The sequence below is a fragment of the Muscardinus avellanarius genome, assembly GCF_963383645.1.
Source record: "Muscardinus avellanarius genome assembly, chromosome: 9".
Lineage (NCBI taxonomy): Eukaryota > Metazoa > Chordata > Mammalia > Rodentia > Gliridae > Muscardinus > Muscardinus avellanarius.
The window spans coordinates 98,608,652-98,632,090 of NC_137795.1; the positions used below are offsets into that span (position 1 = coordinate 98,608,652).

Sequence of the window (23,439 nt, forward strand, 5' to 3'; positions counted from 1 at the left end):
TAAACCATCTTGGAGTTTTAGGAGCCCATCTACTTTTTATTTCGCAAAAAATGGATGTGCCTTCATTTCCTCAAGCACTTAGACTTAGAGTTTAATGTCTTCCCTCTCGTCACTTTATTATTGTCTCCGGCCTCTTTTCTCACACTTCTTATTTTTATTATTATTATTATCATTATTATTTTTTTTGGTGGTACTGGGGTTCCTGGAAGCCCTTCTACCTCCGGGCTACACTCCCAGACCTATTTTTATATTTTTATTTGGAAACAGGGTCTCCTAAGCCAGCGCGTGGGGCTGGCTTTGAACCTGCGCGATCCTCCTGTCTCTGCCTCCCAAGCGCGGGGATTACAAGCGTGCGCCACCACGCCTGGCCTTCTCACTCTTCTAAACACTTTTCTGGACTGAGTTGCTTTTCTAAGAGAGCATATAATGGTTATTTGGGGTAGTACTTCTAATGAGATGTCCAGATATATTGGCTCTGCCTCACCTGTCTAATGCTGTGGAGAAAAGAAGTCAGTTCACTGGAATAGGGAACCCTTTTTCTCTTTGCTTAATTGGATTTTACCTGTATCAACAAATATATAACATGCTGGCTTGATTATTGCTTTTTCAATTACCTGAAGCAGAATTTGCTAATAAGTCATGATTCTGTTTGTCTATCATCCCAATTCAGCCTGCTCAACAGATAGCTCTAGGTGATTGATTACTGGATGGGAGATCTATCTGCCCACTCTTAGATACTCCCTTGAGGAGGCATCAATGAGTATTGATTCTTGAATCTCAATATAAAAGGACTTTATTTGTTTCTCTCCAGAGAGTCAGCTCTTCCTATATCTCAGTTAATCTCTTTGGAAACCACTGACTTTTATAAATAGGTCTTTGACTCAGTCTATCCTTACCTGGAATTTCTTAGTATTTGGAGTTTCTATTTTAATTTTCAGCCCCAACTAACTTTAAATAATAAGACAAAGCCAGGTATGGTAGTGCACAGTTGTCATTCCAGTACTTGGGAGGCTGAGACAGGAGGATCACAGGTTTGCAGCCAGCCTCGCCTACTTAATGAGAATCTCTGCAACTTAATGAGACCTGTTTCAAAATAAAAGAATAAAATATAGGGCTGGGGGTATAGCTTGAAAGTAGAGTGCCCCTGGGTTCAATCCCCAGTACCACACACCAAAAAAAGTAATAATACTACAAGCCTAGAAGTCCTCTTACCCAGAGTCTAGACTTTGTTATCTAATCAAATGTTTATACACAGAACTCATGACCATAGCAGTTGTTCCCCTGTGAACCCATGCATTTGAGCCCCTGATTCTTGTAGGTCTTCATGCCATTTTTAATTTTCTGTTTGGCTTCTCCAATATCAAGAACTTTTCAATTACCAGTTCCAGTGAGCATAATTTCCCACATTTTGTTTTTAATGAAATGGCAATATAGCTAATAAATGATGAATACATTGATATGGTAAGGTTTCTTTTCTTCCCAAAAAGCTGTTAATTGAATCTTCGGGTATATTCCCTACATGTGAGAAGTACTAGGTCTTACTGTACCTTCTCCTATGATAGAATGTAGTGTTTTGAACCGGGCGTGGTGGCACATGCTTGCAATTCCAGCATTGGGAGGCTGAGACAGGAGGATCACAATTTGAATAAAGTAAAGAATAAAAAATAGGGCTAGGGGTGTTGCTCAGAGATAGAATGCTCCTGGGTTCCATCCCCAGTACTGAGAAAAAGAAAAAAGAAGAAGAAGAAGAAGAATGTGGTGTTTTGGACATGGTTTGTTGCCAAGAGCCCTAATTTTATTTTGACCTTCAAATTGATACTGTTTTTATCTTCTTGCAGTAGCAACTGCCAGGTATAATGTCTTCCATCTTGACAGATATGTTTTTATAATAGGTTTGTCCTGTGAATATGATTAAAATTGCTTTCCTTTAAAAAAAAAACTATTAGGCTAACTACATATTCAACAATTTTTTCTGTCTCAAAAACATAATTTTTAAGTAGAAATGGGAACTGAAGAATTGTAATATTTGTGTGTGTGTGTGTGTGTGTGTGTGTGTGTGTGTGTGTGTATGGTACTAGGGATTGAGCCCAAAGACATTCTACTTCTGAGCTACACTCCCAACCCTATTTTGTTTTTTATATATTTTTAAAATTTTTTATTTATTTATTTATTTTTGGTGGTACTGGGGATGGAACTCTTCTACCTCTGGGCTATATTTTATTTGGAAATATAAATTTCCAAATAAAATTAAGGGTCTCTTAAGCCAGGGAGGCTGACTTTGAACCTGCGCAATCCTCCTGTCTCTGCCTCTCAAGCGCAGGGATTACAAGCGTGCGCCACCATGCCTGGCTATTTTTTATTTTTGAAACAAGTTCTCACTAAGTTGTTGAGGCTGGCCTTGAACCTGTACTCCTGTCTCAGCATCCCAAGTCCTGGGATTACAGACATACAATTCAATTATAATAAACGTTTTTGTGTATGGATGTATGTGGTACTGGGAATGGAACTGGAATATAGGACAGTATACCTCTGGGCTATACCCCAGCCCTTTTTATTTTTTATATTGAAACAGTGTCTTGCTAAAGGCTAGTGTTGAACCTGTGAACCTGTGACCTTCCTGTCTCAGCTTCCCAAGTACTAGGATTACAGGCATGTGCCACCATGCCCAGCTGAACCAACTATTAAATGCGTAATTTGTATGATATAGGCACAATAAGGGAAACAAAAGTGACAAAAAATCACTTATACGTATAGCCAAGAGAGTGTTACCTTTTCTGAATCTTTACTTTTTCAGCCCCCTCTGAGTTCTGGGATGCTGTGCCTGTCGGGGGGTGAAAAGATACCATAATATCTCTCTGAAGAAATAAGCAGTTAACCCAAAATCAGACTTTGTCCTTGTCACCAAGAAAGACTTGCCAACTGGATGTGGTCATATAAATTCTTCTCTTAAGCTAGTTCAGAGTATTTTCTATAGTGTTACTGTTTATTGCTTGGGGGCTTATTTCTGTGCAACTCAAATCATGGAAACTAATTGAGGACAACAATCAGCTGCCGTTACTGCCTTGCTTATGTGATGTCAACCTAAACAAAATTCTGTACTATTTATTATTGTTAATTTTTTGGTCAGCATTGAGTTACAGCTACAAGAACTAGGCCCTGTCATTCGTAGTGGTGTCTACTCGCATCTTGAAGCTTTTGTGCCATGCAATAAAGAAACACTGGTAAAACGTCTAAAGAAGTTGCATCTCAATGTCCAGGTAAGAGGGGGAACGATATTACCTAAGAATGGGGTTTCATAACCTGCAAAGTAAGAATTGTTTCTGCTTGGGGCCCTTGCACAGTGATTGCTTATAGTAAGATTGTGTCTATATAATAACCTAGGAAGTTATTAAAGGCATTTGGATTCCCTGAAAGATAGTTATTTATTCAATAATTGATAGATATGGATAAGAAGTAGCATTTCAGATTCTTGAACTATTAAGTGAGTGTGTAGTAGGTATGATCTGACAAGCATAGAATTCTTTATATAGGTATTCACTTCTATTATCAAACACTACTTTTTTTTTTTTTTTTTTTGTGGTACTGGGGATGGAACCAACCCTTCTACCTCCAGGCTACACTTTCAGACCTATTTTATATTTTTTATTTGGAAACAGGGTCTCTTAAGCCAGCAAGGCTGGCTTTGAATCTGTGCAATCCTCCTGTCTCTGCCTCCCAAGCACAGGATTACAAGCATGCGCCACCACACCCAGCTCAAGCACTACTTTTGAATGGAGAAAATATATTTCTTTCTGAATTCAAAGCAAGTTAATGACCAAATGAAATTTATTGATATCACAGATTTTGTGCCTTTGCTTTTCTTCTTCAGACACTGGTAATTAGAGTTTATTGCCACAAACCAAATAACAAAAATGGGTAGCAACTAAAAAAAGTCGGGCTCACCGGGAGCGGTGGGCACACTTGTAATCCCCGCGCTTGGGAGGCGGAGACAGAAGGATCGCGCAGGTTTGAAGCCAGCCGCGCGCGCTGGCTTAGGAGACCCTGTTTCTAAATAAAAAATATACAAAGTAGGTCTGGGAGTGTAGCCCAGAGAAGGGTTTCCAGGAACCCCAGTACTGCCAAAAAAAAAAATTCAGGCTTGGTGGCACATGCTTGTAATACCAGTACTTGGGAGGCTGACACAGGAAGATCTCAGGTTCACAGCCAGCCTCAGCTACTTTGTGAGCCCTCCACAACTTAATAAGACCTTGTTTCAATATAAAGAATAAAAATGCTATGGCTATATCTTGGAGGTAGAATGTTCCTGGGTTCAATCCCTAGAAACTAACACCATACACACACACACACACACACACACACACACACACACACACACACCCCTAGAGGAAGGAAAACAACATTTCACAGATTATAAAATATATTCTAGCTGGGTTTAGTGGCACATGCCTATAATCCCAGTACTTGGGAGGCTAAGACAGAAGGATCACCGGTTCATGGCCAGTCTCAGCTACTTAGTGATGCCCTCCAAAACTTAGTAAGACCCTGTTTCAAAATAAAGAATAAAGCCGGGCTTGGTGGTGCACGCTTGTAATCCCAGCATTTGAGAGGCTGAGACAAGACTGCGTTTCACAGACAGCATCAGCTACTTAGTGAGGCCCTTTGCAACTCAGTGAGACCCTGTTTCAAAATAAAAAAGAGGAAGCTAGGTATGGTGGCGCATGCTTGTAATCTCAGCATTCAGGAGGCTGAGACTGGAGGATTGCGGTTCACGGACAGCCTCAGCTACTTAGTGAGGCCCTCTGCAACTTAGTGAGAGCCTGTTTCAAAATAAAGAATAAAAAATAGGTCAGGGGATGTAGCTCAGAGGTCGAATGCCCCTGGGTTCCATCCCTAGACCTGGAAAAAAAAAAAAGATGGCTGGGGGTGTAGTTTAGAAGTAGAATTCCCTGCTTTCATCCCTAGTGCTGCAAAACAAACAAACAAAAAAAGAATAAAAAATAGGGCTGGAGGTATAGCTCAAAGGTAGAATGCCTCCAGATTCAATCCCTAGTACTGCAAAAATAAAAATAAAGTATTTTCTAAAGAACATTAGAAGGTTGATATTTGAGATTATTTAAAATCCCTCAGTTAGCCGGGCGTGGTGGTGCACGCTTGTAATCCCCGCGCTTGGGAGGCTGAGACAGGAGGATCGTGCATGTTCGAAGCCAGCCTCAGCTATTGAGTGAGGCTCTCAGCAACTTAGTGAGACCCTGTTTCAAAATAAAATAGAAAATAGGTCTGGGAGTATAGCTCAGAGGTAGAAAGCCTTTGGGTTCCACCCCCAGTACCAGAAAAAAAAAAAAAAAAAAGAATAAAATCCTTCAGTTATGGAAAAAGACATTTATCTTGCAAAATTTATAGTCATAATTATTTTGTTTTACATTTATTGAGCTTAATTCAAATGATAACATGCTGTCTTTTCTTCTGCAGCTTTCTGTTTAACACTCAGCAGTATGCACTTCAGATTTATGTGTACATGTACTAGAAATCCATTCATTTTTACTCTGCATAAAGTTTCCTATTATATAAATATATCTCGCCGGGCGTGGTGGCGCACGCTTGTAATCCCCGCACTTGGGAGGCAAAGACAGGAGGATCGTGCAGGTTCGAAGCCAGCCACGCGAGCTGGCTTAGGAGACCCTGTTTCCAAATAAAAATGTAAAAATAGGTCTGGGATGTGTAGCCCGGGGGCAGAAGGGCTTCCAGGAACCCCAGTACCACCAAAAAATAAATATATCTCAATTAATTCACCAGTTTTACTGTTGATGGTTATTTGGGTTATTCCTAGACACATAGACTCAGATGTATAATTTTTCAAAAAGTGATCATCTAGGAACCATGGTACTGAATGTTTATATTTAAAAATGAGAAATTAATAGCAGGGCTTGGTGGCACACGCCTGTAATCCCAGTATTTGGAAGGTTGAGACAGGAGCATTTCAGGTTTGAGGACGACCTCAGCAACATAGCAAGACTCTTAGCAACCTAGGGAGATCCTGTTTCAAAGCTAAAAATAAGAAGGGCTAGGAGTATAGCTCAGAGATAGACTGTCCCTGGGTTCACTTCCTAGTACCATCAAATAAATAAAATTTGGATATTATAACAAACATTCATGTTCACATTCAATTTAGTAGGCATGGGACTAGTTAAGATGATTACTAGTGATAATATCTGTGTTTTCAAAATGTTCTCTTCTAAAACTTGCATTTTATAAACAATCATTTCCGAGCTGTGGTGTAGCTCAGCCGTCGAGCACTTGCCAAGTGTGTGCAAGGCCCTGGCTTCAATCTTCAGCACTGCAGAAACAAACAAAAATCCCTGTTGTTTCAGTGAAGAAAAGTAATGATTTAGAACATTTCTGTGCCTACAATGGTGATCAAAGTATGTTTTAAACAGTTACATATATTATTTGCAAGATGAAAATAAGTTGGTTGGCTAGGGCTGTCAAATATAAACCTACTTGCTTTCCTTTTATATCCTGAACCCATATGGATCAGTCTCCCAGTTTCCTCTTTCACTTTGGCCCTGAGCTTGCTTTTTTGCTTGCAACGTAAGTCACCATTACTAACAATAACCAAGAGCAGGATGCCAGCCAGCATCCTCTGGGCACTCGCCCAAGCCTGCTCATGTGTTCAGTGTTCCAGAGCAGTGCTGTCTTCAGGGTGCTTCCTCATCAGAGTGGAGACTGACAAGTAACCTGCGCAATGTCATTCCCATTGTCTACTTAGTCATTTGTATTGTAAAGTGGTCACATAATGTATTGGTCAAAACATGGGGCATTTTTAAGAATATAAAGGAGCCAGGTGCAGTGGTGCACACTTGTAATCCCAACATTCAGAAGGTGGAGACCAAAGGATTGCGGTTCACAGACAGCTTCAACTACTTAGCGAGGCCCTTTGCAACTCAGTGAGACCCTGTTTCAAAAAATAAAGACAAATATATAGGACTGGGGGTGTAGCTCAGAAGTGGAATGCCCCTGGGTTCCATCCCCAATACTGCAAAAGAAAAAAAAACATATATAAAGGAGTACTGTTAATAATTACACAAGGGCAGTTGATAAACTTAAGGAAAGGAGAAAATTTTATATCTAGTGTGGATTATGAAAAGTCTATCGAAGAAATGTTCATATTTAGTTACGTTAACATTTCAAGTCTATAATTACTATCTGATACATAAATTTCACCTTTTGAGAATCTACTTACGTAATCAATTTTGTTAGGATGTTTGAAAATAACATTTAGTGTGTTTGTTTTCTCAGGATGATCGTTTAAGAGAACCTTTGCAAAAGCTGAAACTGGCTGTTAGCAATGTCATGCCTGAACAGCTATTTAAATACCAGGAGGACTGCCAGGCCCGGAGTCAAGCGAAGTGTGCCAAGTATGTTCCTCTTCTGTTGGGTAGCTTGTGGCATTTGAGAAGCACTTTAGACGTTAAGTAGAAGTGGGCCTTGTCTTCAAGTCGTAATCCATGTATACTACTAAATGATTTACTTGAACTTTTCCTAAAGGACATGTCATTTTCTTCAAATACTTTGGTGTCAAAGGCTTTGTTAATTTAGTGTATGGATGTGACCAAAGCAAGAGCTGATGCAGGGGAGGCATTTTACATATTGATCAACACAACTAACTGGGGCCCGGACACAAATATTTTCTGACCCAAAACATGAATGCTTGTGCCTTTATATTATAATTTGAAGGTCTTATTCACCATGCTTCTTTAAGACTTTCTACAAATTCAGAGTATTATGCGGGACAATAGATTTCCTATTCACGTATTGTTTGAGTTAACATTCAGTTAAGCAATTCAGGGGGTAGTATCTAGGGAGCATCTTGTCAAGCAGGGTGTGGTGGTACATGCCTGTAATCCCAGTACTTGGGAGGCTGAGATAGGAAGATCCCAGGTTCAAGGCCCAATCCCAGCAATGTAGTGAGGCTCTCAGCAACCTCTTAGCAAGACCCTGTTTCAAAAAATAAAGCCGGTGTGGTGGTGCACACCTGCTATCCCAGTACTTGAGAGTCTGAAACAGGAGGATTGGAGGTTTGAGGACAGCCTCAGTAAGTAGTGAGACTCTCATTAACCTAACAAGACCCTGTTTCAAAATGAATAAAAATAAAATAGGGCTGGAGATGTATTTTGGAGGAAGAATGCCCCTGGATTTAGTCCTCAGTACCGCATAAATAAATGAATAATAAATAACTAAACTAGCCGGGCGTGGTGGCGCACGCTTGTAATCCCCACGCTTGGGAGGCGGAGACAGGAGGATCGCGCAGGTTCGAAGCCAGCCGCGCGCTGGCTTAGGAGACCCTGTTTCCAAAATGAAAATGTAAAAATAGGTCTGGGAGTGTAGCCCCGAGGTAGAAGGGCTTCCAGGAGCCCCAGTACCACCAATAAATAAATAAATAAATAAATAAATAAATAAATAAATAAATAAATAAAATAAGGCTTGGAGTGTGGCTCAAAGGACAGTGCCCTTGTGTTCAATACTCAGCACCAAAAAAAGAAGTAAACAAAAACTTCGCTTCATGAAATATTTCCCATTTAGGTTGCAAACAGATGAAGAACGAGAAAAAAATGGATCGGAGGAAGATGATGATGAGAAACCAGGGAAACGTGTTATAGGACCAAGAAAGAAATTTCACTGGGATGACACCATTAGGTAAGATTTCATTAGTCTTCACCTGTGACCAAATGTATATTGCAAAGTAAGTTTTCTCTTAATAAAATTTGTAGGAGGGGCTAGGATGTAGCTCATGGTAAAGCAACCAAAGATTAGTGTGTAGAAAAAATTTATTCAAAGCCAGGCGTGGTGGTGAACACTTACAATCCCAGCATTTGGGAGGCTGAGCCTGGAGGATCATGACAGCCTCAGCTACTTAGTGAGGCCCTCTGCAACTTAGTGAGACCCTGTTTCAAAATAAAGAATAAAAGATAGGGCAGGGGATGGAGCTCAGAGGACAGATGCCTCTGGGTTCCATCCCCAGACCCGCAAAAAAAAAAAGAAAAGAGAAAAAATTTATTCAAGAGAACATTAATCTGGCCCTAATACCTTTAGACTGTTACCAATTTTATGTAATCCTTTTATAAGCTAAGGATGGCATAAGTTGTACTTGTTTCAGAAGGTGAAGTATTCATATGAGCTTGTATAAATCAACCACTTTTCTTACCAGTGTTTCTACACCCCACGTAGAGGACTATCCTGTCCATCTTTGGTGCCTCAAACAAAAGCATCAGAGGGAATTGTTTCATGCGAGGAGCTTGACTGTAGTGCAATGAATGACAAGTGGTAGAGATAGATGACTTAGATTGTCGCTGTCAAAATTCTTCAGATACTCTCATTATAAATGTCAGATTTGTGTGCTTTTTAAAAATATTTCAAATTTAATTTCTCCAACTTTGTAGTCAGATTTATGTATGTGTGCTTTATTGTTTAGAACTTTGTTATGTAACCTCGTTGAGATCAAATTGGGATGCTATGAGTTAGAGCCAAATAAAAGCCAGTCTGCTGAGGATTATCTTAAATCCTTCATGGAGACAGAGGTGAAGCCCTTGTGGCCTAAGGGCTGGATGCAGGCAAGGTAAGAAATTGACTCTCTGGAGTCTGTTTTACTTTCTTGTTATTCTTATTACAAAGGCACAGCCGGGTGTGGTGGCGCACACTTGTAATCCCAGCTTTTGGAAGGCTGAGACAGGAGGGTTGTGGTTGGTGAACAGCCTCAGCTACTTAGGCCCTTTGCAGTGTGTTTCAAAAAAAGAATAAAAAAAAATAGGGCTGGGGGTATAACTCGGAGGTAGAATGCCCCTGGGTTCAATCCCCAGCACCACAAAAATAAAGGCACACAAATACACATATGACATTGATTTTGCTAATATTGTGTTCAAGATCTTATACTGTGTCTCAGATGGTTTCTACTTGAAAATTTGAAGCACTAACAAGATAAAATAATTAGTTAAAATTAGATAAAATAATTAGTCTTGTGGACATAGAGATAGGCATAAAGGTGAATGTTAAAATGTTTTTCAAGCCGGATGTGGTGACACACGCTTGTAATCCCCGCGCTTGGCAGGCGGAGACAGGAGGATCGCTTCAGAGCCAGCCGCGCTGGCTTAAGAGACCCTGTTTCCAAATAAAAATGTATAAAAATAGGTCTGGGAGTGTAGCCCGGAGGTAGAAGGGCTTCCAGGAACCCTAGTACCACCAAAAAAAAAAAATGTTTTTTAGCCAGGCCTGGTGGCACATGCTTGTAATCCCAGCGCTTGGGAAGCTGAGACAGGAGGATCGCACGTGTTCAAAGCCAGCCTCAGCTACTAAGCGAGGCTCTCAGCAACTTAGTGAGACCCTGTTTTCAAGTAAAATATAAAATAGGTCTGGGAGTATAGCCCAGAGGTAGAAAGCCCCTGGGTTCCACCCTAGTAACACACACACACACACACACACACACACACACACACACACACACACACACACACAGAGTTTCAGCTGTGCGTGGTGGCGCACGCTTGTAATCCCAGCATTTGGGAGGCTGAGAAAGGAGGGTTGTGGTTGGCGGACAGCCTCAGCTACTTAGTGAGGCCCTCTGCAACTCAGTGAGACTCCATTTCAAAATTAAGAATAAAAAAATAGGGCAGGGGTGTAACTCAGAGGTAGAATGCCCCTGGGTTCCATCCCTAGTATAAAAAAAAAAATGTTTTCCATGTTTGTACCTGAATTCACTAGTAGAGAAAAGGGGAAGGGCTTGGAGGATGGTTATAAATTTGGAAGGAGAACTTCATATGGGTATTGTATAGATAAGAGGCTAAATATATGATTTAGAGCATAGAAAAAGAGTACACTTAGATATCATTGAAAATATTAGAGAGGCCTATCTCAGGAAGCTAATCCTAGTCCTATTTAAAGTCTCAAATGTCTTAAGTAAAGCATGTAAAAATTAGTAAACTTGGCTGTCTTAACCCATTATCTTACAGTCCTCCATCTGCCAAAAATTTAATAGACGTGATATAAAACTCTCCATAGGATAATTATTGCATATACTATAGCATTACAATTTTTACTTGGTTTATAAGCAAGTGATAGCCTATTAAAAATCAAATGGTAAGAAAACAAGCAATTATTATGTTGTATTGTCTGCTATAAAATAATTGTGATGTTTATAAATTTTTTCAGAATGCTTTTTAAGGAAAGCCGAAGTGTTCATAATCATCTTACTTCTGCTCCGTGAGTAAAGCAAACTCCAGATTATTCATTCTTTTCACATTACAGCTTTAATAAACAAAGGGTCTTATTAAATGCTAGTTAAAATAGTATTTATTTAGCCGGGCGTGGTGGCGCACACTTGTAATCCCTGCGCTTGGGAGGCTGAGACAGGAGGATCGCACAGGTTCGAAGCCAGCCTCAGCTACTTAGTGAGGCTTTCAGCAGCAACTTAGTGAGACCCTGTTTCCAAATAAGATATAAAATAGGTCTGGGAGTATAGCCCGGAGGTAGACAGCCTCTGGGTTCCACCCCCAGTACCACCAAAAAAAAAAAAAAAATAGGATTTATTTAGGCTACCTCCTTTTTACCACCACCATCTTTAAAAAACAAAGTCACCTTGACTGCTGCCTGTTTGGACGTCAGAACACATCTATTAAAGTATTTCTCAGAGCCGGGCATGGCGGTGCATGCCTGTAATCCCAGCACTTAAGAGGCAGAGACAGGAGGATCACAGATTCACAGCCAGCCTCAGCAACTTAGTGAGGTCCTGTTTCAAAATCAAAAATAAAACAGGGCTAGGGTGTCGCTCAGAGGTAGAATGCCCCTGGGTTCCATCCCCAGTAAAACACACACACACACACACACACACACACACACACACACACACACACACACACAATGCGCTTAGAGGATTGCGGAGGTTCGAAGCCAGCCTCACTGGCTTAAGAGACCCTGTTTCCAAATAAAAAAATAAAAATAGGTCTGGGAGTGTAGCCTGGAGGTAAAACGGTTTCCAGGAACCCCAGTACCACCAAAACAAATAAATTAATTAATAAAAATTCAAGTAGTTTTCAAGCCATTCTCACAAACCTCTTTTTTTGTTTTAAGTGCTGGGATTTGAACCCAGGGTGGTTGTAACTCTGAGTTACAGCCCAGACTGGTTTCTTTGTTTTTAATTTGGAACAGTGTCTCACTAAGTTGCTGACACTGGCCTAGAACTTGTGTTTCTCCTCCCTCAGCCTCCCAAGTACTGGAATTACAGGTGTGCACCACCACACCCAGCCCCAAACCTCCTGAGCCTAGAAGTCAGCACACCCTGCCTGGGGTTGTGCTGCAGGTAGCCGTGGGAACAGATGAGTGCAGGGGCTTCCCTTTCCCCGAGCTGCTCCCTGCAGCCTGTTTGTGCCTTTTTTCTTCCCTCCTGCTTACCGTCTGCTTGGACTACTCCTGAGCGCCTGTGGCTGCTCATGGCCGTACTTGCCCTGCCTTGCCCTATGGAGTGTTGTGTTCTAGGAAATTGACCTCGGCTTCATGTTCTTCCTTCCATTCAAGACTGTAAATCACTTGTGTGTTTTTGTGTGCTAGGGATTGAAGCCAAGGCCTAGCAGTCAGTGCCCTGTCATTGAGCCAGTGAAAGTATTATCAAAGAAAGATCTCTTATCCTTCTGATATATTGGAGAAAGGCACGTTATGTCTGCTATTGATTTTGGGGTGAATTTTGGTCAATTCCACAGGTTTTTGTTTTTACCTGCAACTTAGGCCTACATCTCTGTAGCCTGCAAGCACAGCAGTGAAGTTATTAAAATATAAGATTAGCCGGGCGTGGTAGTGCAGTGCCTGTAATCCTAGTCCTTGGGAGGCTGAGACAGGAGGGTCCCAGGTTTGAGACCAGCCTCAGCAACTTAGTGAGATAAAATAGGGCTGGGGGTGTAGCTCAGAGCTAGAATGCTCTTGAGTTCAATCCCCAGTAACACAGAATAAACAAAATATAACATTTGCAACCTCCTTCTGCTCTTTGGAAAGCCCTTACATATAGTGCTCTCTTTTGAAGAGCTTTCCAAGTAGCTTAGGTTGGATGTTATAATTTCCTAGTGAGAGATAGAACTGCTACTGAAATGGCCTCTGTTTTAATCTTTTATTTTAGGGCAAAGAAAAAGGTGATTCCTGCACCCAAACCCAAAGTAAAGGTAAGTGTCCCCCAAAATTCTTCTTAGTCATAATTGGTGAATATTGAAATATACTCTTAAGATGAAAAGGATAAGTAGAATACCCCAGGTTCAATTCCCAGGCCCACCAAAAAATAAAATAAAATGTAAAGTTATTTAAGATAGGAATTTTATACTGGTAACATGTCTGATATATTCCCCCACCTCAATTTTGTACACTTTATAATGATGGGATTTTCACTAATCACATACTTGGGTAGAATGTCAGAGCAAATATGTCTCATCTGCATTATCCATTCATCTTAGCAAATAATTGTGATCTTATATAATTACACCCTGTACTTCTGATAGGCAGTGAAGTTATTAGTCAGGGGTCTTAGAATAAAAGCTTAGAAAAATTGCTAAGGAAGTCAGAGTATTGACAGCATTCTTAATAGCTTACTTACTGTAATACCTTAGGAGGTGATGGTAAAGACTCTTCCTCTCCATTCTTTACCCAGCGCGCTCAAGGTAAGTGCTGTGGTCATCAACCACAGACTCCGGGTTTGTTTTGTTTTTAAGAAACCAATTGAAGAGACTTGTATGACTTATGTAATAGTTTATTCTTACTCATTTTAAAGTGAGTCAGCTGGGACTGGTGGCACATACCTGTAATTCCAGTACTTGGGAGGCTGAGACTGGAGGATCACAGGTTTGAAGCCAGCCTCCATAAGTTAGTGAGGCTCTCAGCAACCTAGTGAGACCCTGTTAAATACAAATAAAATCAATCTAGCCAGTAGTGGTGATGCACGCTTGTAATCCCAGCATTTGGGAGGCTGAGACTGGAGATCACGGTTCGCGGACAACCTCAGCTACTTAGTGAGGCACTCTGTAACTGACACCCTGTTTCAAAATAAAGAATAAAAAATAGGGCAGGGGGTGTAGCTCAGAGGTCGAATGCCCCTGGGTTCCATCCCCAGACCCGCAAAATAAAATCAATCTGGGGATGTAGCGCAGAGGTAAATGCGTCCAGATCAATCCTCAGTACCAAAAAAAAAAAAAAAGGTAAAAGCTGGGCGTAGTGGCACACACTTGTAATCCCAGCATTCAGGAGGCTGAGACCAGAGGATTGTGGTTCGTGGACAGCCTCAGCTACTTAGGCCCTTTGCAACTCAGTGAGACCCTGTTTCAAAATAAAGAATAAAAAATAGGGCAGGGGGTGTAGCTCGGAGGTCGAATGCCCCTGGGTTCCATTCCCAGACCCAAACACACACCAAAAAAAGGTAAAATTAGTCAAATACATTATTTCTCTTAAGAACTGCTTTTTGATCTACTTTTACTGGTACATTCTAGTCTCACGTCATAATGCACATCATGTTGGCAGTAACAAGCACACAGACCCGGTGCCCCCCCCCATACAGGGCACTTTCACATATGTACACAAAGCCCATGATAGTAATTAACAGATACTATTTTATTTAAAAATATATATCTTTTTGCTCTGAGTATTCTATTGTGTATTTTTTTTCCCCCAGTTCTGGGGATGGAACCCAGGGGCATTCGACCTCCGAGCTACACCCCCTGCCCTGTTTTTTATTCTTTATTTTGAAACCAGGTCTCACTGAGTTGTGGAGGGCCTCACTAAGTAGCTGAGGCTGTCTACAAACCGTGATCCCCTGGTCTCAGCCTTCCAAATGCTGGGATTACAAGCATGAGCTGCCACACCCGGCTTTGCTCTGAGTATTTTTTAACTATAGTCCTTTCCTTGAATTTTATGTAAGCTGACCTTTTTGATAAAACAGCATTCTCTTAAGTATTCAGAGTTATAAATCCTCATACCTGTTTTTCTTAGCATAGTGTCACTCATAGGCACATGGTAAATACATATTGAATACATTATAATGAGTTCCACCACAATAAGTAGAAAACGTGGCTTAAGCATGCTTGGAATGATTCGTCTGCCAGTTGTCTGTGCCAGTTTCCTTAAGTGCTAGCTGCGGGCAGCAGCAGGGCTGGGTGTACAGAGGCAGCCATGCGAGGGGCTGCGGAGGCAGGGCCACTGTCCTTGCGCGCTCGACCGCCTCACGGGGTGGAGCCTGGCTACAAAGCCACAGCTGCTCCTGAGCAGCAAGAGTCTAGAGAGAGAAGTCTAGAGAAGGACTTGGAGCAGGATCTGGAGATCTGATACAGGCGGACTGCAGAGGCGGAGCTTACCAGTGATGTCCCTGGAATCTGTTCCTTTGGCCACATGTTTAGCCATTTTCTAAACATAGCTTACTGGGATATGCCATTGTATCAGTGCAGTGTGCCAGAACTTTGTCTTGTGAAGATAGCTCAACAAAGAATTGTGTCCTCAAAAATTATTTTGGCCCAGTATGTTGGCACACACCTGTGATCCCAGTACTTGGAAGGCTGCGACAGGAGGATGGCAGGTTTTCAGCCAGCCTCAGCAACTGAGTGAGGCCCTCTACACCTTAGCCAATCACTGTTTCAAAAGATAAAAGAAAAAGAGAGGCGGGGGGTGTAGCTCGGAGGCAGAATAACCTAAGCTTCAGCCTCCAGTACCAAAAACAAGTTGTTTTGTTTTTTTTCTCGAGATTTTCAATGGAAAAACAATTTTAGTCATCATGAGAATTTCTTACCCCTTTAAAACTAATTTTTATTACCTGTTTGTATTTTTTCCAATGCAATGCTGCTTCTGCTAGGAGTGCAGTCCAAAAAAGGAGCAGAAAGCTCCCGCGTCCTTGGTGGCTCTGGTCGGTGGTCCTCCCGTGAGCTCCAGCACTTCTGTTGTTGCCTCAACCAGTTCCAGCTTGACACCAGCCCAAGAAACCATCTGCCTCGACGACTCGCTCGACGAACACCTTTCTTTCCACTCGCCTTCCCTGGACCTCGTTTCTGAAGCTTTAGCTGCCGTCAACAGCGGGAATAAGGGCCCTGCGGTTGGCTCCAGGATAAGCATGCCAACTACAAAACCTCGCCCAGGGCTGAGAGAGGAAAAGCTCGCAAGTATTATGAGTAAGCTTCCCCTGGCTGCTCCCAAAAAACTAGATTCTACCCAAACTGCACATTCATCGAGTCTTATTGCTGGTCACACAGGGCCAGTACCAAAGAAACCCCAGGATTTAGCTCATACTGGCATCTCTTCAGGCCTTATCGCTGGTTCTTCAATTCAGAACCCTAAAGTTTCCTTAGAACCGTTGCCAGCCAGGCTACTTCAACAAGGACTACAAAGGTCAAGCCAGATCCACGCTTCTTCTGCACAGACTCATGCCTCCTCGTCCCAAGCCCAAGTTGCTGCCTCCTCTCATGCTCTGGGAACGCCAGAGGCCCAAGACGCTTCGTCGTTAACACAAGTAACAAAGGTGCACCAGCATTCAGCTGTCCAACAGAACTATGTGTCTCCATTACAAGCCACCATTAGTAAATCACAGACCAACCCAGTGGTGAAATTAAGTAATAATCCCCAGCTCTCCTGTTCATCGCCACTAATTAAGACTTCAGATAAGCCACTTATGTACCGCCTTCCCTTATCTACCCCCTCACCTGGAAATGGTTCTCAAGGGTCCCACCCCCTGGTTTCTAGGACAGCACCGAGCACCACTACCTCCAGTAACTATTTAGCCAAGGCTATGGTGTCACAAATCGCCACGCAGGGTTTCAAATCTCCGTTCTCTATGGCTGCATCCCCAAAACTTGCCGCCTCTCCCAAACCAGCCACATCTCCCAAGCCCATGCCCTCACCTAAGCCTTCAGCCTCACCCAAGCCCTCTCTGTCAGCTAAGCCTTCAGTATCAACAAAACTGATTTCTAAATCCAACCCGACTCCCAAGCCCACCGTGTCCCCGAGTCCCTCCAGTGCAAATGCACTAGTAGCGCAGAGTAGCCACTCCACCGCCAGCAACCCCGTCCACAAGCAGCCAGGCGGGGCCGGCGCCAGCAGGCAGTCCCCCACCTTGCACCTGTTGTCCTCTAATCGCACTCCCAGCCTTCCGGCTACAAAGAATCTCCAGGCCCCGCCCAAGCTGACCAACTCATCGTGCACTGGGCCCGGTGGCAAGAGCAGCTTGAGTGGACTCGCAGTGAATGTACCTGCCAGCAGAGGTAGCAACCTCAGCTCAAGCGGAGCCACTAGGACTAGTGTGCCGGGGGGAGCAGGAAGCGGAGCACAGGGTGCTACCAAACCGGTGTCTACGCCACAGAGACCGTCTTCTGCCTCAGGGTCTTCAGTGGTAACAGCCAGTGTGCAGGTATGTATGTTCTGATGCTGCCGTGATAGACCATCCGGCTGCGCAGCCTTGTCGACCACTTTAATGCACTTTCTGTAAGAGACGCCAGTCGTGGGAGGCTGATGGCAGCCGTGGCCATGACATGCCCTGGTATCGACATCAGTGAGGGCACACTGTGAATGAGGTTCACTGGGTCTTTGCGAAAAACCTACATCTCTTATCAAAGTCAAGAACAAAGGAGTAGCTCATGAACCTAACACACATTCACTTCTCTCTTCCTTTCCTCTTTCCAGCTTTCTTATTTTTTCGTCAAATTTATTTTTTCATGTTATTTTTTAATATTTACAATTTATTTTAACCAAATAAAATTATTTTACATTCATTTTATAGTTATTCATATATAATTCTGTCACATAGTATCAGTGGTTCCTTCATACCGTTTTCCCATCCATGAGTTGGTTGTCGTTGCCACCCGCCACTCAGCGGGCTGGACTGTGCCCGCGGTGCGAGGGCGCCCCTCGCCTGAGCCCCCGCCGGTGCTCCTTGCTCCGCCCTCTTGCTGCCTGCGGACTCGGGGTCGCCAAGGGCTCGGGTCCGCTCCAGGGTTTGTAAATGTTGCTCCACCGACTTGCTTGTTGTTTAGTATTACAGAAAACTCGGAGACCATACTGATTTTTGTTGCCTTTTACACATATGTTTCTCTGCCTAAATGCTAGTAAGATTTGTCTCTATCTTGTCTTGAAATTCAAGAGGCAGCAGTAACTATGGCTAGGATTGTCTAGCTTTCATTAAGTTTGTACCCAAAACAGTAATTCCTTTGACTCTCAGATCTGGCTGAGGAATGTTTTATTCTGCTGTGTGTCTCACTGTTGTAGGTTTCTTGAGAACTCCTCGTTGTTCATAGATTTCATTGCTTTGTCTTCAGTGTCATCGTCTTGTTTTCTTCTCTGCTTGTAATCTGAGACTTTTCACACATTTGTCCTTCATATTAATGATTCCATTTCTTTAACATTCTTCCCTCCCCATCTTACCCTCGAGGTCATATATGTTCATTCTAGGAAAATATAAAGAAAAGAAAAACCACCCAGCATCCTGACAAATTTTTTTAAATATACTTTTGTCGGTGCGTTGTAACTCATCCGAACAACCTGTGCTCAATAGGTGTTTTACTCTTTTCATGAGAGTGTGTTTGATATAATATTCTTTCATAGTCAGCTTTTGGAAAAATGGACCATTTTATGATGCACGTTCTTGGGTTCTTAAATATTCTTTAAAACATGACTTACTAGCTGGGCGTGGTGGCGCACGCTTGTAATCCCCGCGCTTGGGAGGCGGAGACAGGAGGATCGCGCAGGTTCAAAGCCAGCCGCGCTGGCGTAAGAGACCCTGTTTCAAAAATATAAAATAGGTCTGGGAGTGTAGCCCGGAGGTAGAAGGGCTTCCAGGAACCCCAGTACCACAAAAAAAAAAAGAAAAACATGACTTACTGATTTGTGTTGTCAAAGGAAGTGCTCTAACTTTGTGCTGCCTCCTATTTATGTCGAAAAGAAACGTGTAATGAAAGGATTTCCCCTGCTGTTTATAGAGGTACCTGCATTTCACTACAGAGTAAGGGTTTGTATTCACTGTACATTTAATACCCAACACATCATCCCACACTGGAGAAGGCCTAACAGTCACTTGATTCCAGAAGGCTAACGTACAACAAATTCAGTTAACTGCTTCTTCATTCATTGACATCTAGAATTAACTGACATTTTATTCATATAAGTTTACTTCATAAGAAATAAGAAAATCTTTGTGATATGCCACTCACCTGTAGTTCCAGCTACTTGGGAGACTGAGACAGGAGGATCAGTTGTGCTTAGGAATTTGAGTCAAGCTGGCCAACATAACGAGACTCTGTCCAAAAAAAAAGAGGTGGCTCAGTGGTAAAGCATTTGCCAGCATGAAAAGCCCTGGGTTTGAGCCTTAGGACTGCAGGGGGGAAAAAAAAGAAATTTTTAAAAAAGAATTTAGTGAGACCCTGTTTCCAAATAAAAAGTATAAAATAGGTCTGGGAGTATAGCCTGGAGGTAGAAAGCCTCTGGGTTCCACCTCCAGTACCACTAAAAAAAAACAGTTTTATATTAGGAATGACATGTTAAAATTTTAAGTAAGGCCTCATTATTGTATTTTTACCAAGAAGTTGGCTATTTTTTAAATTAACCTTAACTTTGATTAAAGGAATAAGTGGAAAAAATTTAACAGAAATGACAGTTCCCTGCCCCTTCCTTCTTCACACTTTCAACTACTTTTAACTCTCTTAGTTTTTTTCCTCTATTTTTAAATAAAAATCATGAATGGAAAACTCTTAATTTTTTTTTTCAGTTTGAGTACTGTGCTGTCTTTTGACTTTTCACTATGAAAGATAAGACTCATATCATAGGAGGATTACAGGTTCAAGACCAGCCTCAGAAACCTAGTGAGACCTTGTTTCAAAATAAATATTAAGTTGGTCTGGTGATGTAGCTCCGAGGTGGGATGCCCCTGGAATTCAGTCCCCAGCACCATACACATAGGATACAATAGGATAGGATACCACGATACCCTCTTCTCCTAAAAGAGTAATTATAAGATTGGGTCAAATCCTTGACTATTTAAATATTGTCTCTGTTGAGGTAAATATCATAAATATGGTTTTATTTGCTTACTTATTGTAAGTTTGGGGGGCTAGAGTGAAAGGTTTTGTTTAACTTGTGTCGCTTTCCTTTCCTGTTGAATCTTCCTTCACCCTCTGTCAGCTCTAGAATCTGCTGGTTTTACAGTTTGCCCTCACACCTTCCTGCATTTCATCACTTCTCTCCAAAGAGCCCATACACTAACAAGTGATTGGTTTGTCCATAAGAAAGCTACAGGACGAAAACCTGTGTTTCTGACGAGCAACTCCTCCTTCCTGGTTTTCTTCTTTCAAATGGCTTTATGATTTGGAGACCTGCTTTGTGTATCTGCTTTGTATCTGATCTTTATCTACTTATTTACTTTTCTTGTCTTGCTGGTTCAACTGAAGAGAAGGTCTGAAAGCAGGTTTCCTGTCTGTGCCTGCTGAGCCCTCACCTCCTGTCTGAAAGGCATTTGCAGCTCTCTCCTCCTTTGCAGAGTGAAATTGACAGGGCCTTGCTGGGCGTGGTGGCGCACGCTTGTAATCCCCACGCTTAGGAGGCTGAGACAGGAGGATCGCACAGGTTCAAAGCCAGCCTCAGCTACTTAGTGAGGCTTTCAGCAACTTAGTGAGACCGTTTCCAAATAAAGTATAAATTAGGTCTGGGAGTATAGCTCGGAGGTAGAAAGCTGCTGGGTTCCACAACCAGTACCAAAAAAAAAAAAAAAAAAAAAAAAAGACAGGGCCTTTAGTAAAATCCTTCTAGGTTCAGCCTTCTAGGGCGTGGTGGTGCACACTTGTAATCCCAGTACTTGGGAGGCTGAGACAGGAGCATCACAGGATCAAAGCTGGCCTCCACAACTTAGCAAAGCTCTCAGTAATCTTTTGAGACCCTGTTTCCAAATAAGATTTAAAATCAGGCTGGGGCTCTAGCTTGGAGGTAGAATGCTTCTGTGTTCAATCCCTAGTACTCCCCCCAAAAAATATCTTTCTGGGTTCAAGTTATTAGCTCTATGTACATTCTGTTTAATAATTTTTTTACCCAGGGGGTTCCTCTTCTTTCTTGCCCTTCAGCGTGCTGATTTCCCGTGGATTCTGTCTTTGCCATTTTGTAATCCCTAGACCCATTCTGTCATTAAGCAAATGCTTATTGAGTACGCCAGTCACTATTTTAGGTCTTAGGGAACCAGGGTGAACAGCATACTTCCTATCCCCCCTCCTCTGGAATATATATTCTAGGTAGGAAGACATGGTCAATACAAGTTTAAAAATCATGGCAAGTGCTATGAAAAAAAATAGAATAAAACAAGATAAAGAGTGACTACTAAGCCAGGCATGATGGTGCATGCTTGTAATCCTAGCACTCGGGAGGCTGAGACTGGAGGACTGCCTCAGTTACTTAGTGAGGCCCTCTGCAACTTAGGCCCTGTTTCAAAAAAAATAAAAGACAAAAAATTGGCAGGAGGTGTAGCTTGGAGGTAAAATGCACCTGGGTTCCATTCCATCCTTAGTATTGCAAAAGAAAAAAAAAAGAAAGAAAGAAAGAAAAGGGAACAGGGAAGGCCTCTTTGAAGAGGGGCTCAAGCTGAGGATTGAATGACTGGGAGCTGCCATGTGGAGGGGAGAAGCAGTCCAGGCAAGAGGAAGCTGTGCTGGGAAGACACAGGTGGAAGAGCTCCTGAAGTGAGGGGAGGGAGAGCCCAGCTGTGCAAGGAGGATCCTGAGGGCCACTGTAAGAGCTCAGGATTTCAGGCTTCCTTGGTAGAAAGCTATTAGAGGCTGGTCTTCAAGGAAGCTGTGGTCTGATTTACATTTCAGAAGATCACCCTGGGTGTGCTGGAGACTGGGGGACAGGCGCACTTAACCAAAAGAAGATACCATGCCCATCCGTCACGGGAAGAGCAAGGTTTCTCTTCCTGTTTTCCCCTGATAATGAAATGGAGATTATGGAGCATATATTTTATTATGAGGCAGTATCCTGAACTGTTTACTTCATAATGACAGCTTCTCCTCTATGCTCTGGAACGTTCTCAACGTGGCTTCCCTACTTCTGAAACGTCTCCATCTTAGAAGAGAGAAGTTTAGAAATAGCCATGTAACATTTAAATTATCTGGTGTTTCCATTTAAATTTACAAACTAAGGTGGGTATGGAAGCTCTTAGCAAATATAAAATGTGCCATGCCAGCTGGGCGTGGTGGCGCACGCTTGTAATCCCAGCATTCGGGAGGTTGAAACTGGAGGATCGCGGTTCGTGGACAGCCTCAGCTACTCAGTGAGACCCGGTTTCAAAATAAAGAATAAAGCTGGGCGTGGTGGTGCACGCTTGTAATCCTCGCGCTTGGGAGGCTGAGACAGGAGGATCACACAGGTTCGAAGCCAGCCTCAGCTACTTAGTGAGGATCTCGGCAACTTAGTGAGACCCTGTTTCCAAATAAAGTATAAAAAAAGTCTGGGAGTATAGCCCAGAGGTAGAAAGCCTCTGGGTTTCACCCCCAGTACCACCAAAAAAATAAAAAAAGACAAAAAATAAAAAAAGGGCGAGGTGGGTGTAGCTTGGAGTTCGAATGCCCCTGGGTTCCATCCCCAGACCCGCAAAATGAATAATTAAATAAATAAATAAATATAAAATGTGCCATGCCTGGTAGTGCATGCCTATAATCCCAGTACAAGGGAGGCTGAAACAGGATTGCAGGTTTGAGACCAGCCGCAGCATCTTAGCAAGACCCAATGTCAAAAGTCAAATGAAAAATAAAATAAGTCTGAGATTGTACCTTGGTAGTAGAACATCCCTGGGTTCAATACCAAGTACCAAAAAAATATATAAGATGTTAGACAATTATGACAGTACATGTCCCCCCTCCCCCAGTACTGGGGATTGAACCTGGGGCATTCTACCTCTGAGCTACACCCCTAGTCCTATTTTTATTCTTTATTTTGTCTCACGAGTTTGCAGAGGGCCTCACTAAATAGCTTTCAAGTACTGGGATTACAGGCGTGTGCCACCACACCCAGCTTGGCACAGTATAGTTTCTTTATTGTTAATACTCAAGTTACTTAACTTTGGAACTTGCCCTGATTTGCATTTTCTATCTATTTTAATGCTTCAATTAGACTCCTCCAGAAAAGCTTTTACAAGTTCTCCTTATTAGCCGTATTTTGTATTCCTCATTAGGGGACTCCATTTGGGCACACAACTTTGAGGACTCCATATCACCCTAAAACTGCCTTAGAATTCTAATTAAAACAAGGAAACAACTCATTACTTTTTTTTTTTTTTTCGGGTCTGGGGATGGAACCCAGAGGCATTTGACCTCCAAGCTATACCCCCTGCCCAATTTTTTATTCTTTATGTTTGAAGCAGGGTCTCACTGAGTTGCAGAGGGCCTCACTAAGTAGCTGAGGCTGTCCGTGAAC

The 23,439-nt window shown here is 42.4% G+C and overlaps 1 protein-coding gene across 2 annotated transcripts in view; it reads left to right on the forward strand.

Moving 5' to 3' along the window:
- The window catches only part of UBN2 (ubinuclein 2), a gene marked incomplete at both ends in the record, with an annotated part of 81,915 nt that overhangs the window by 48,968 nt on the left and 9,508 nt on the right, over window positions 1-23,439 (forward strand). Inside the window, 8 exons of one of the 2 annotated variants that reach the window (XM_080700912.1) lie at window positions 3,128-3,257; window positions 7,297-7,415; window positions 8,581-8,694; window positions 9,470-9,613; window positions 11,200-11,250; window positions 13,154-13,196; window positions 13,635-13,685; window positions 15,860-17,404. In XM_080700912.1, coding sequence (XP_080557038.1) covers window positions 3,128-3,257; window positions 7,297-7,415; window positions 8,581-8,694; window positions 9,470-9,613; window positions 11,200-11,250; window positions 13,154-13,196; window positions 13,635-13,685; window positions 15,860-17,404 — 2,197 coding nt within the window. The remainder of the gene's footprint in view (window positions 1-3,127; window positions 3,258-7,296; window positions 7,416-8,580; window positions 8,695-9,469; window positions 9,614-11,199; window positions 11,251-13,153; window positions 13,197-13,634; window positions 13,686-15,859; window positions 17,405-23,439) is intronic. The other variant, XM_080700913.1, reaches the window with a different exon arrangement.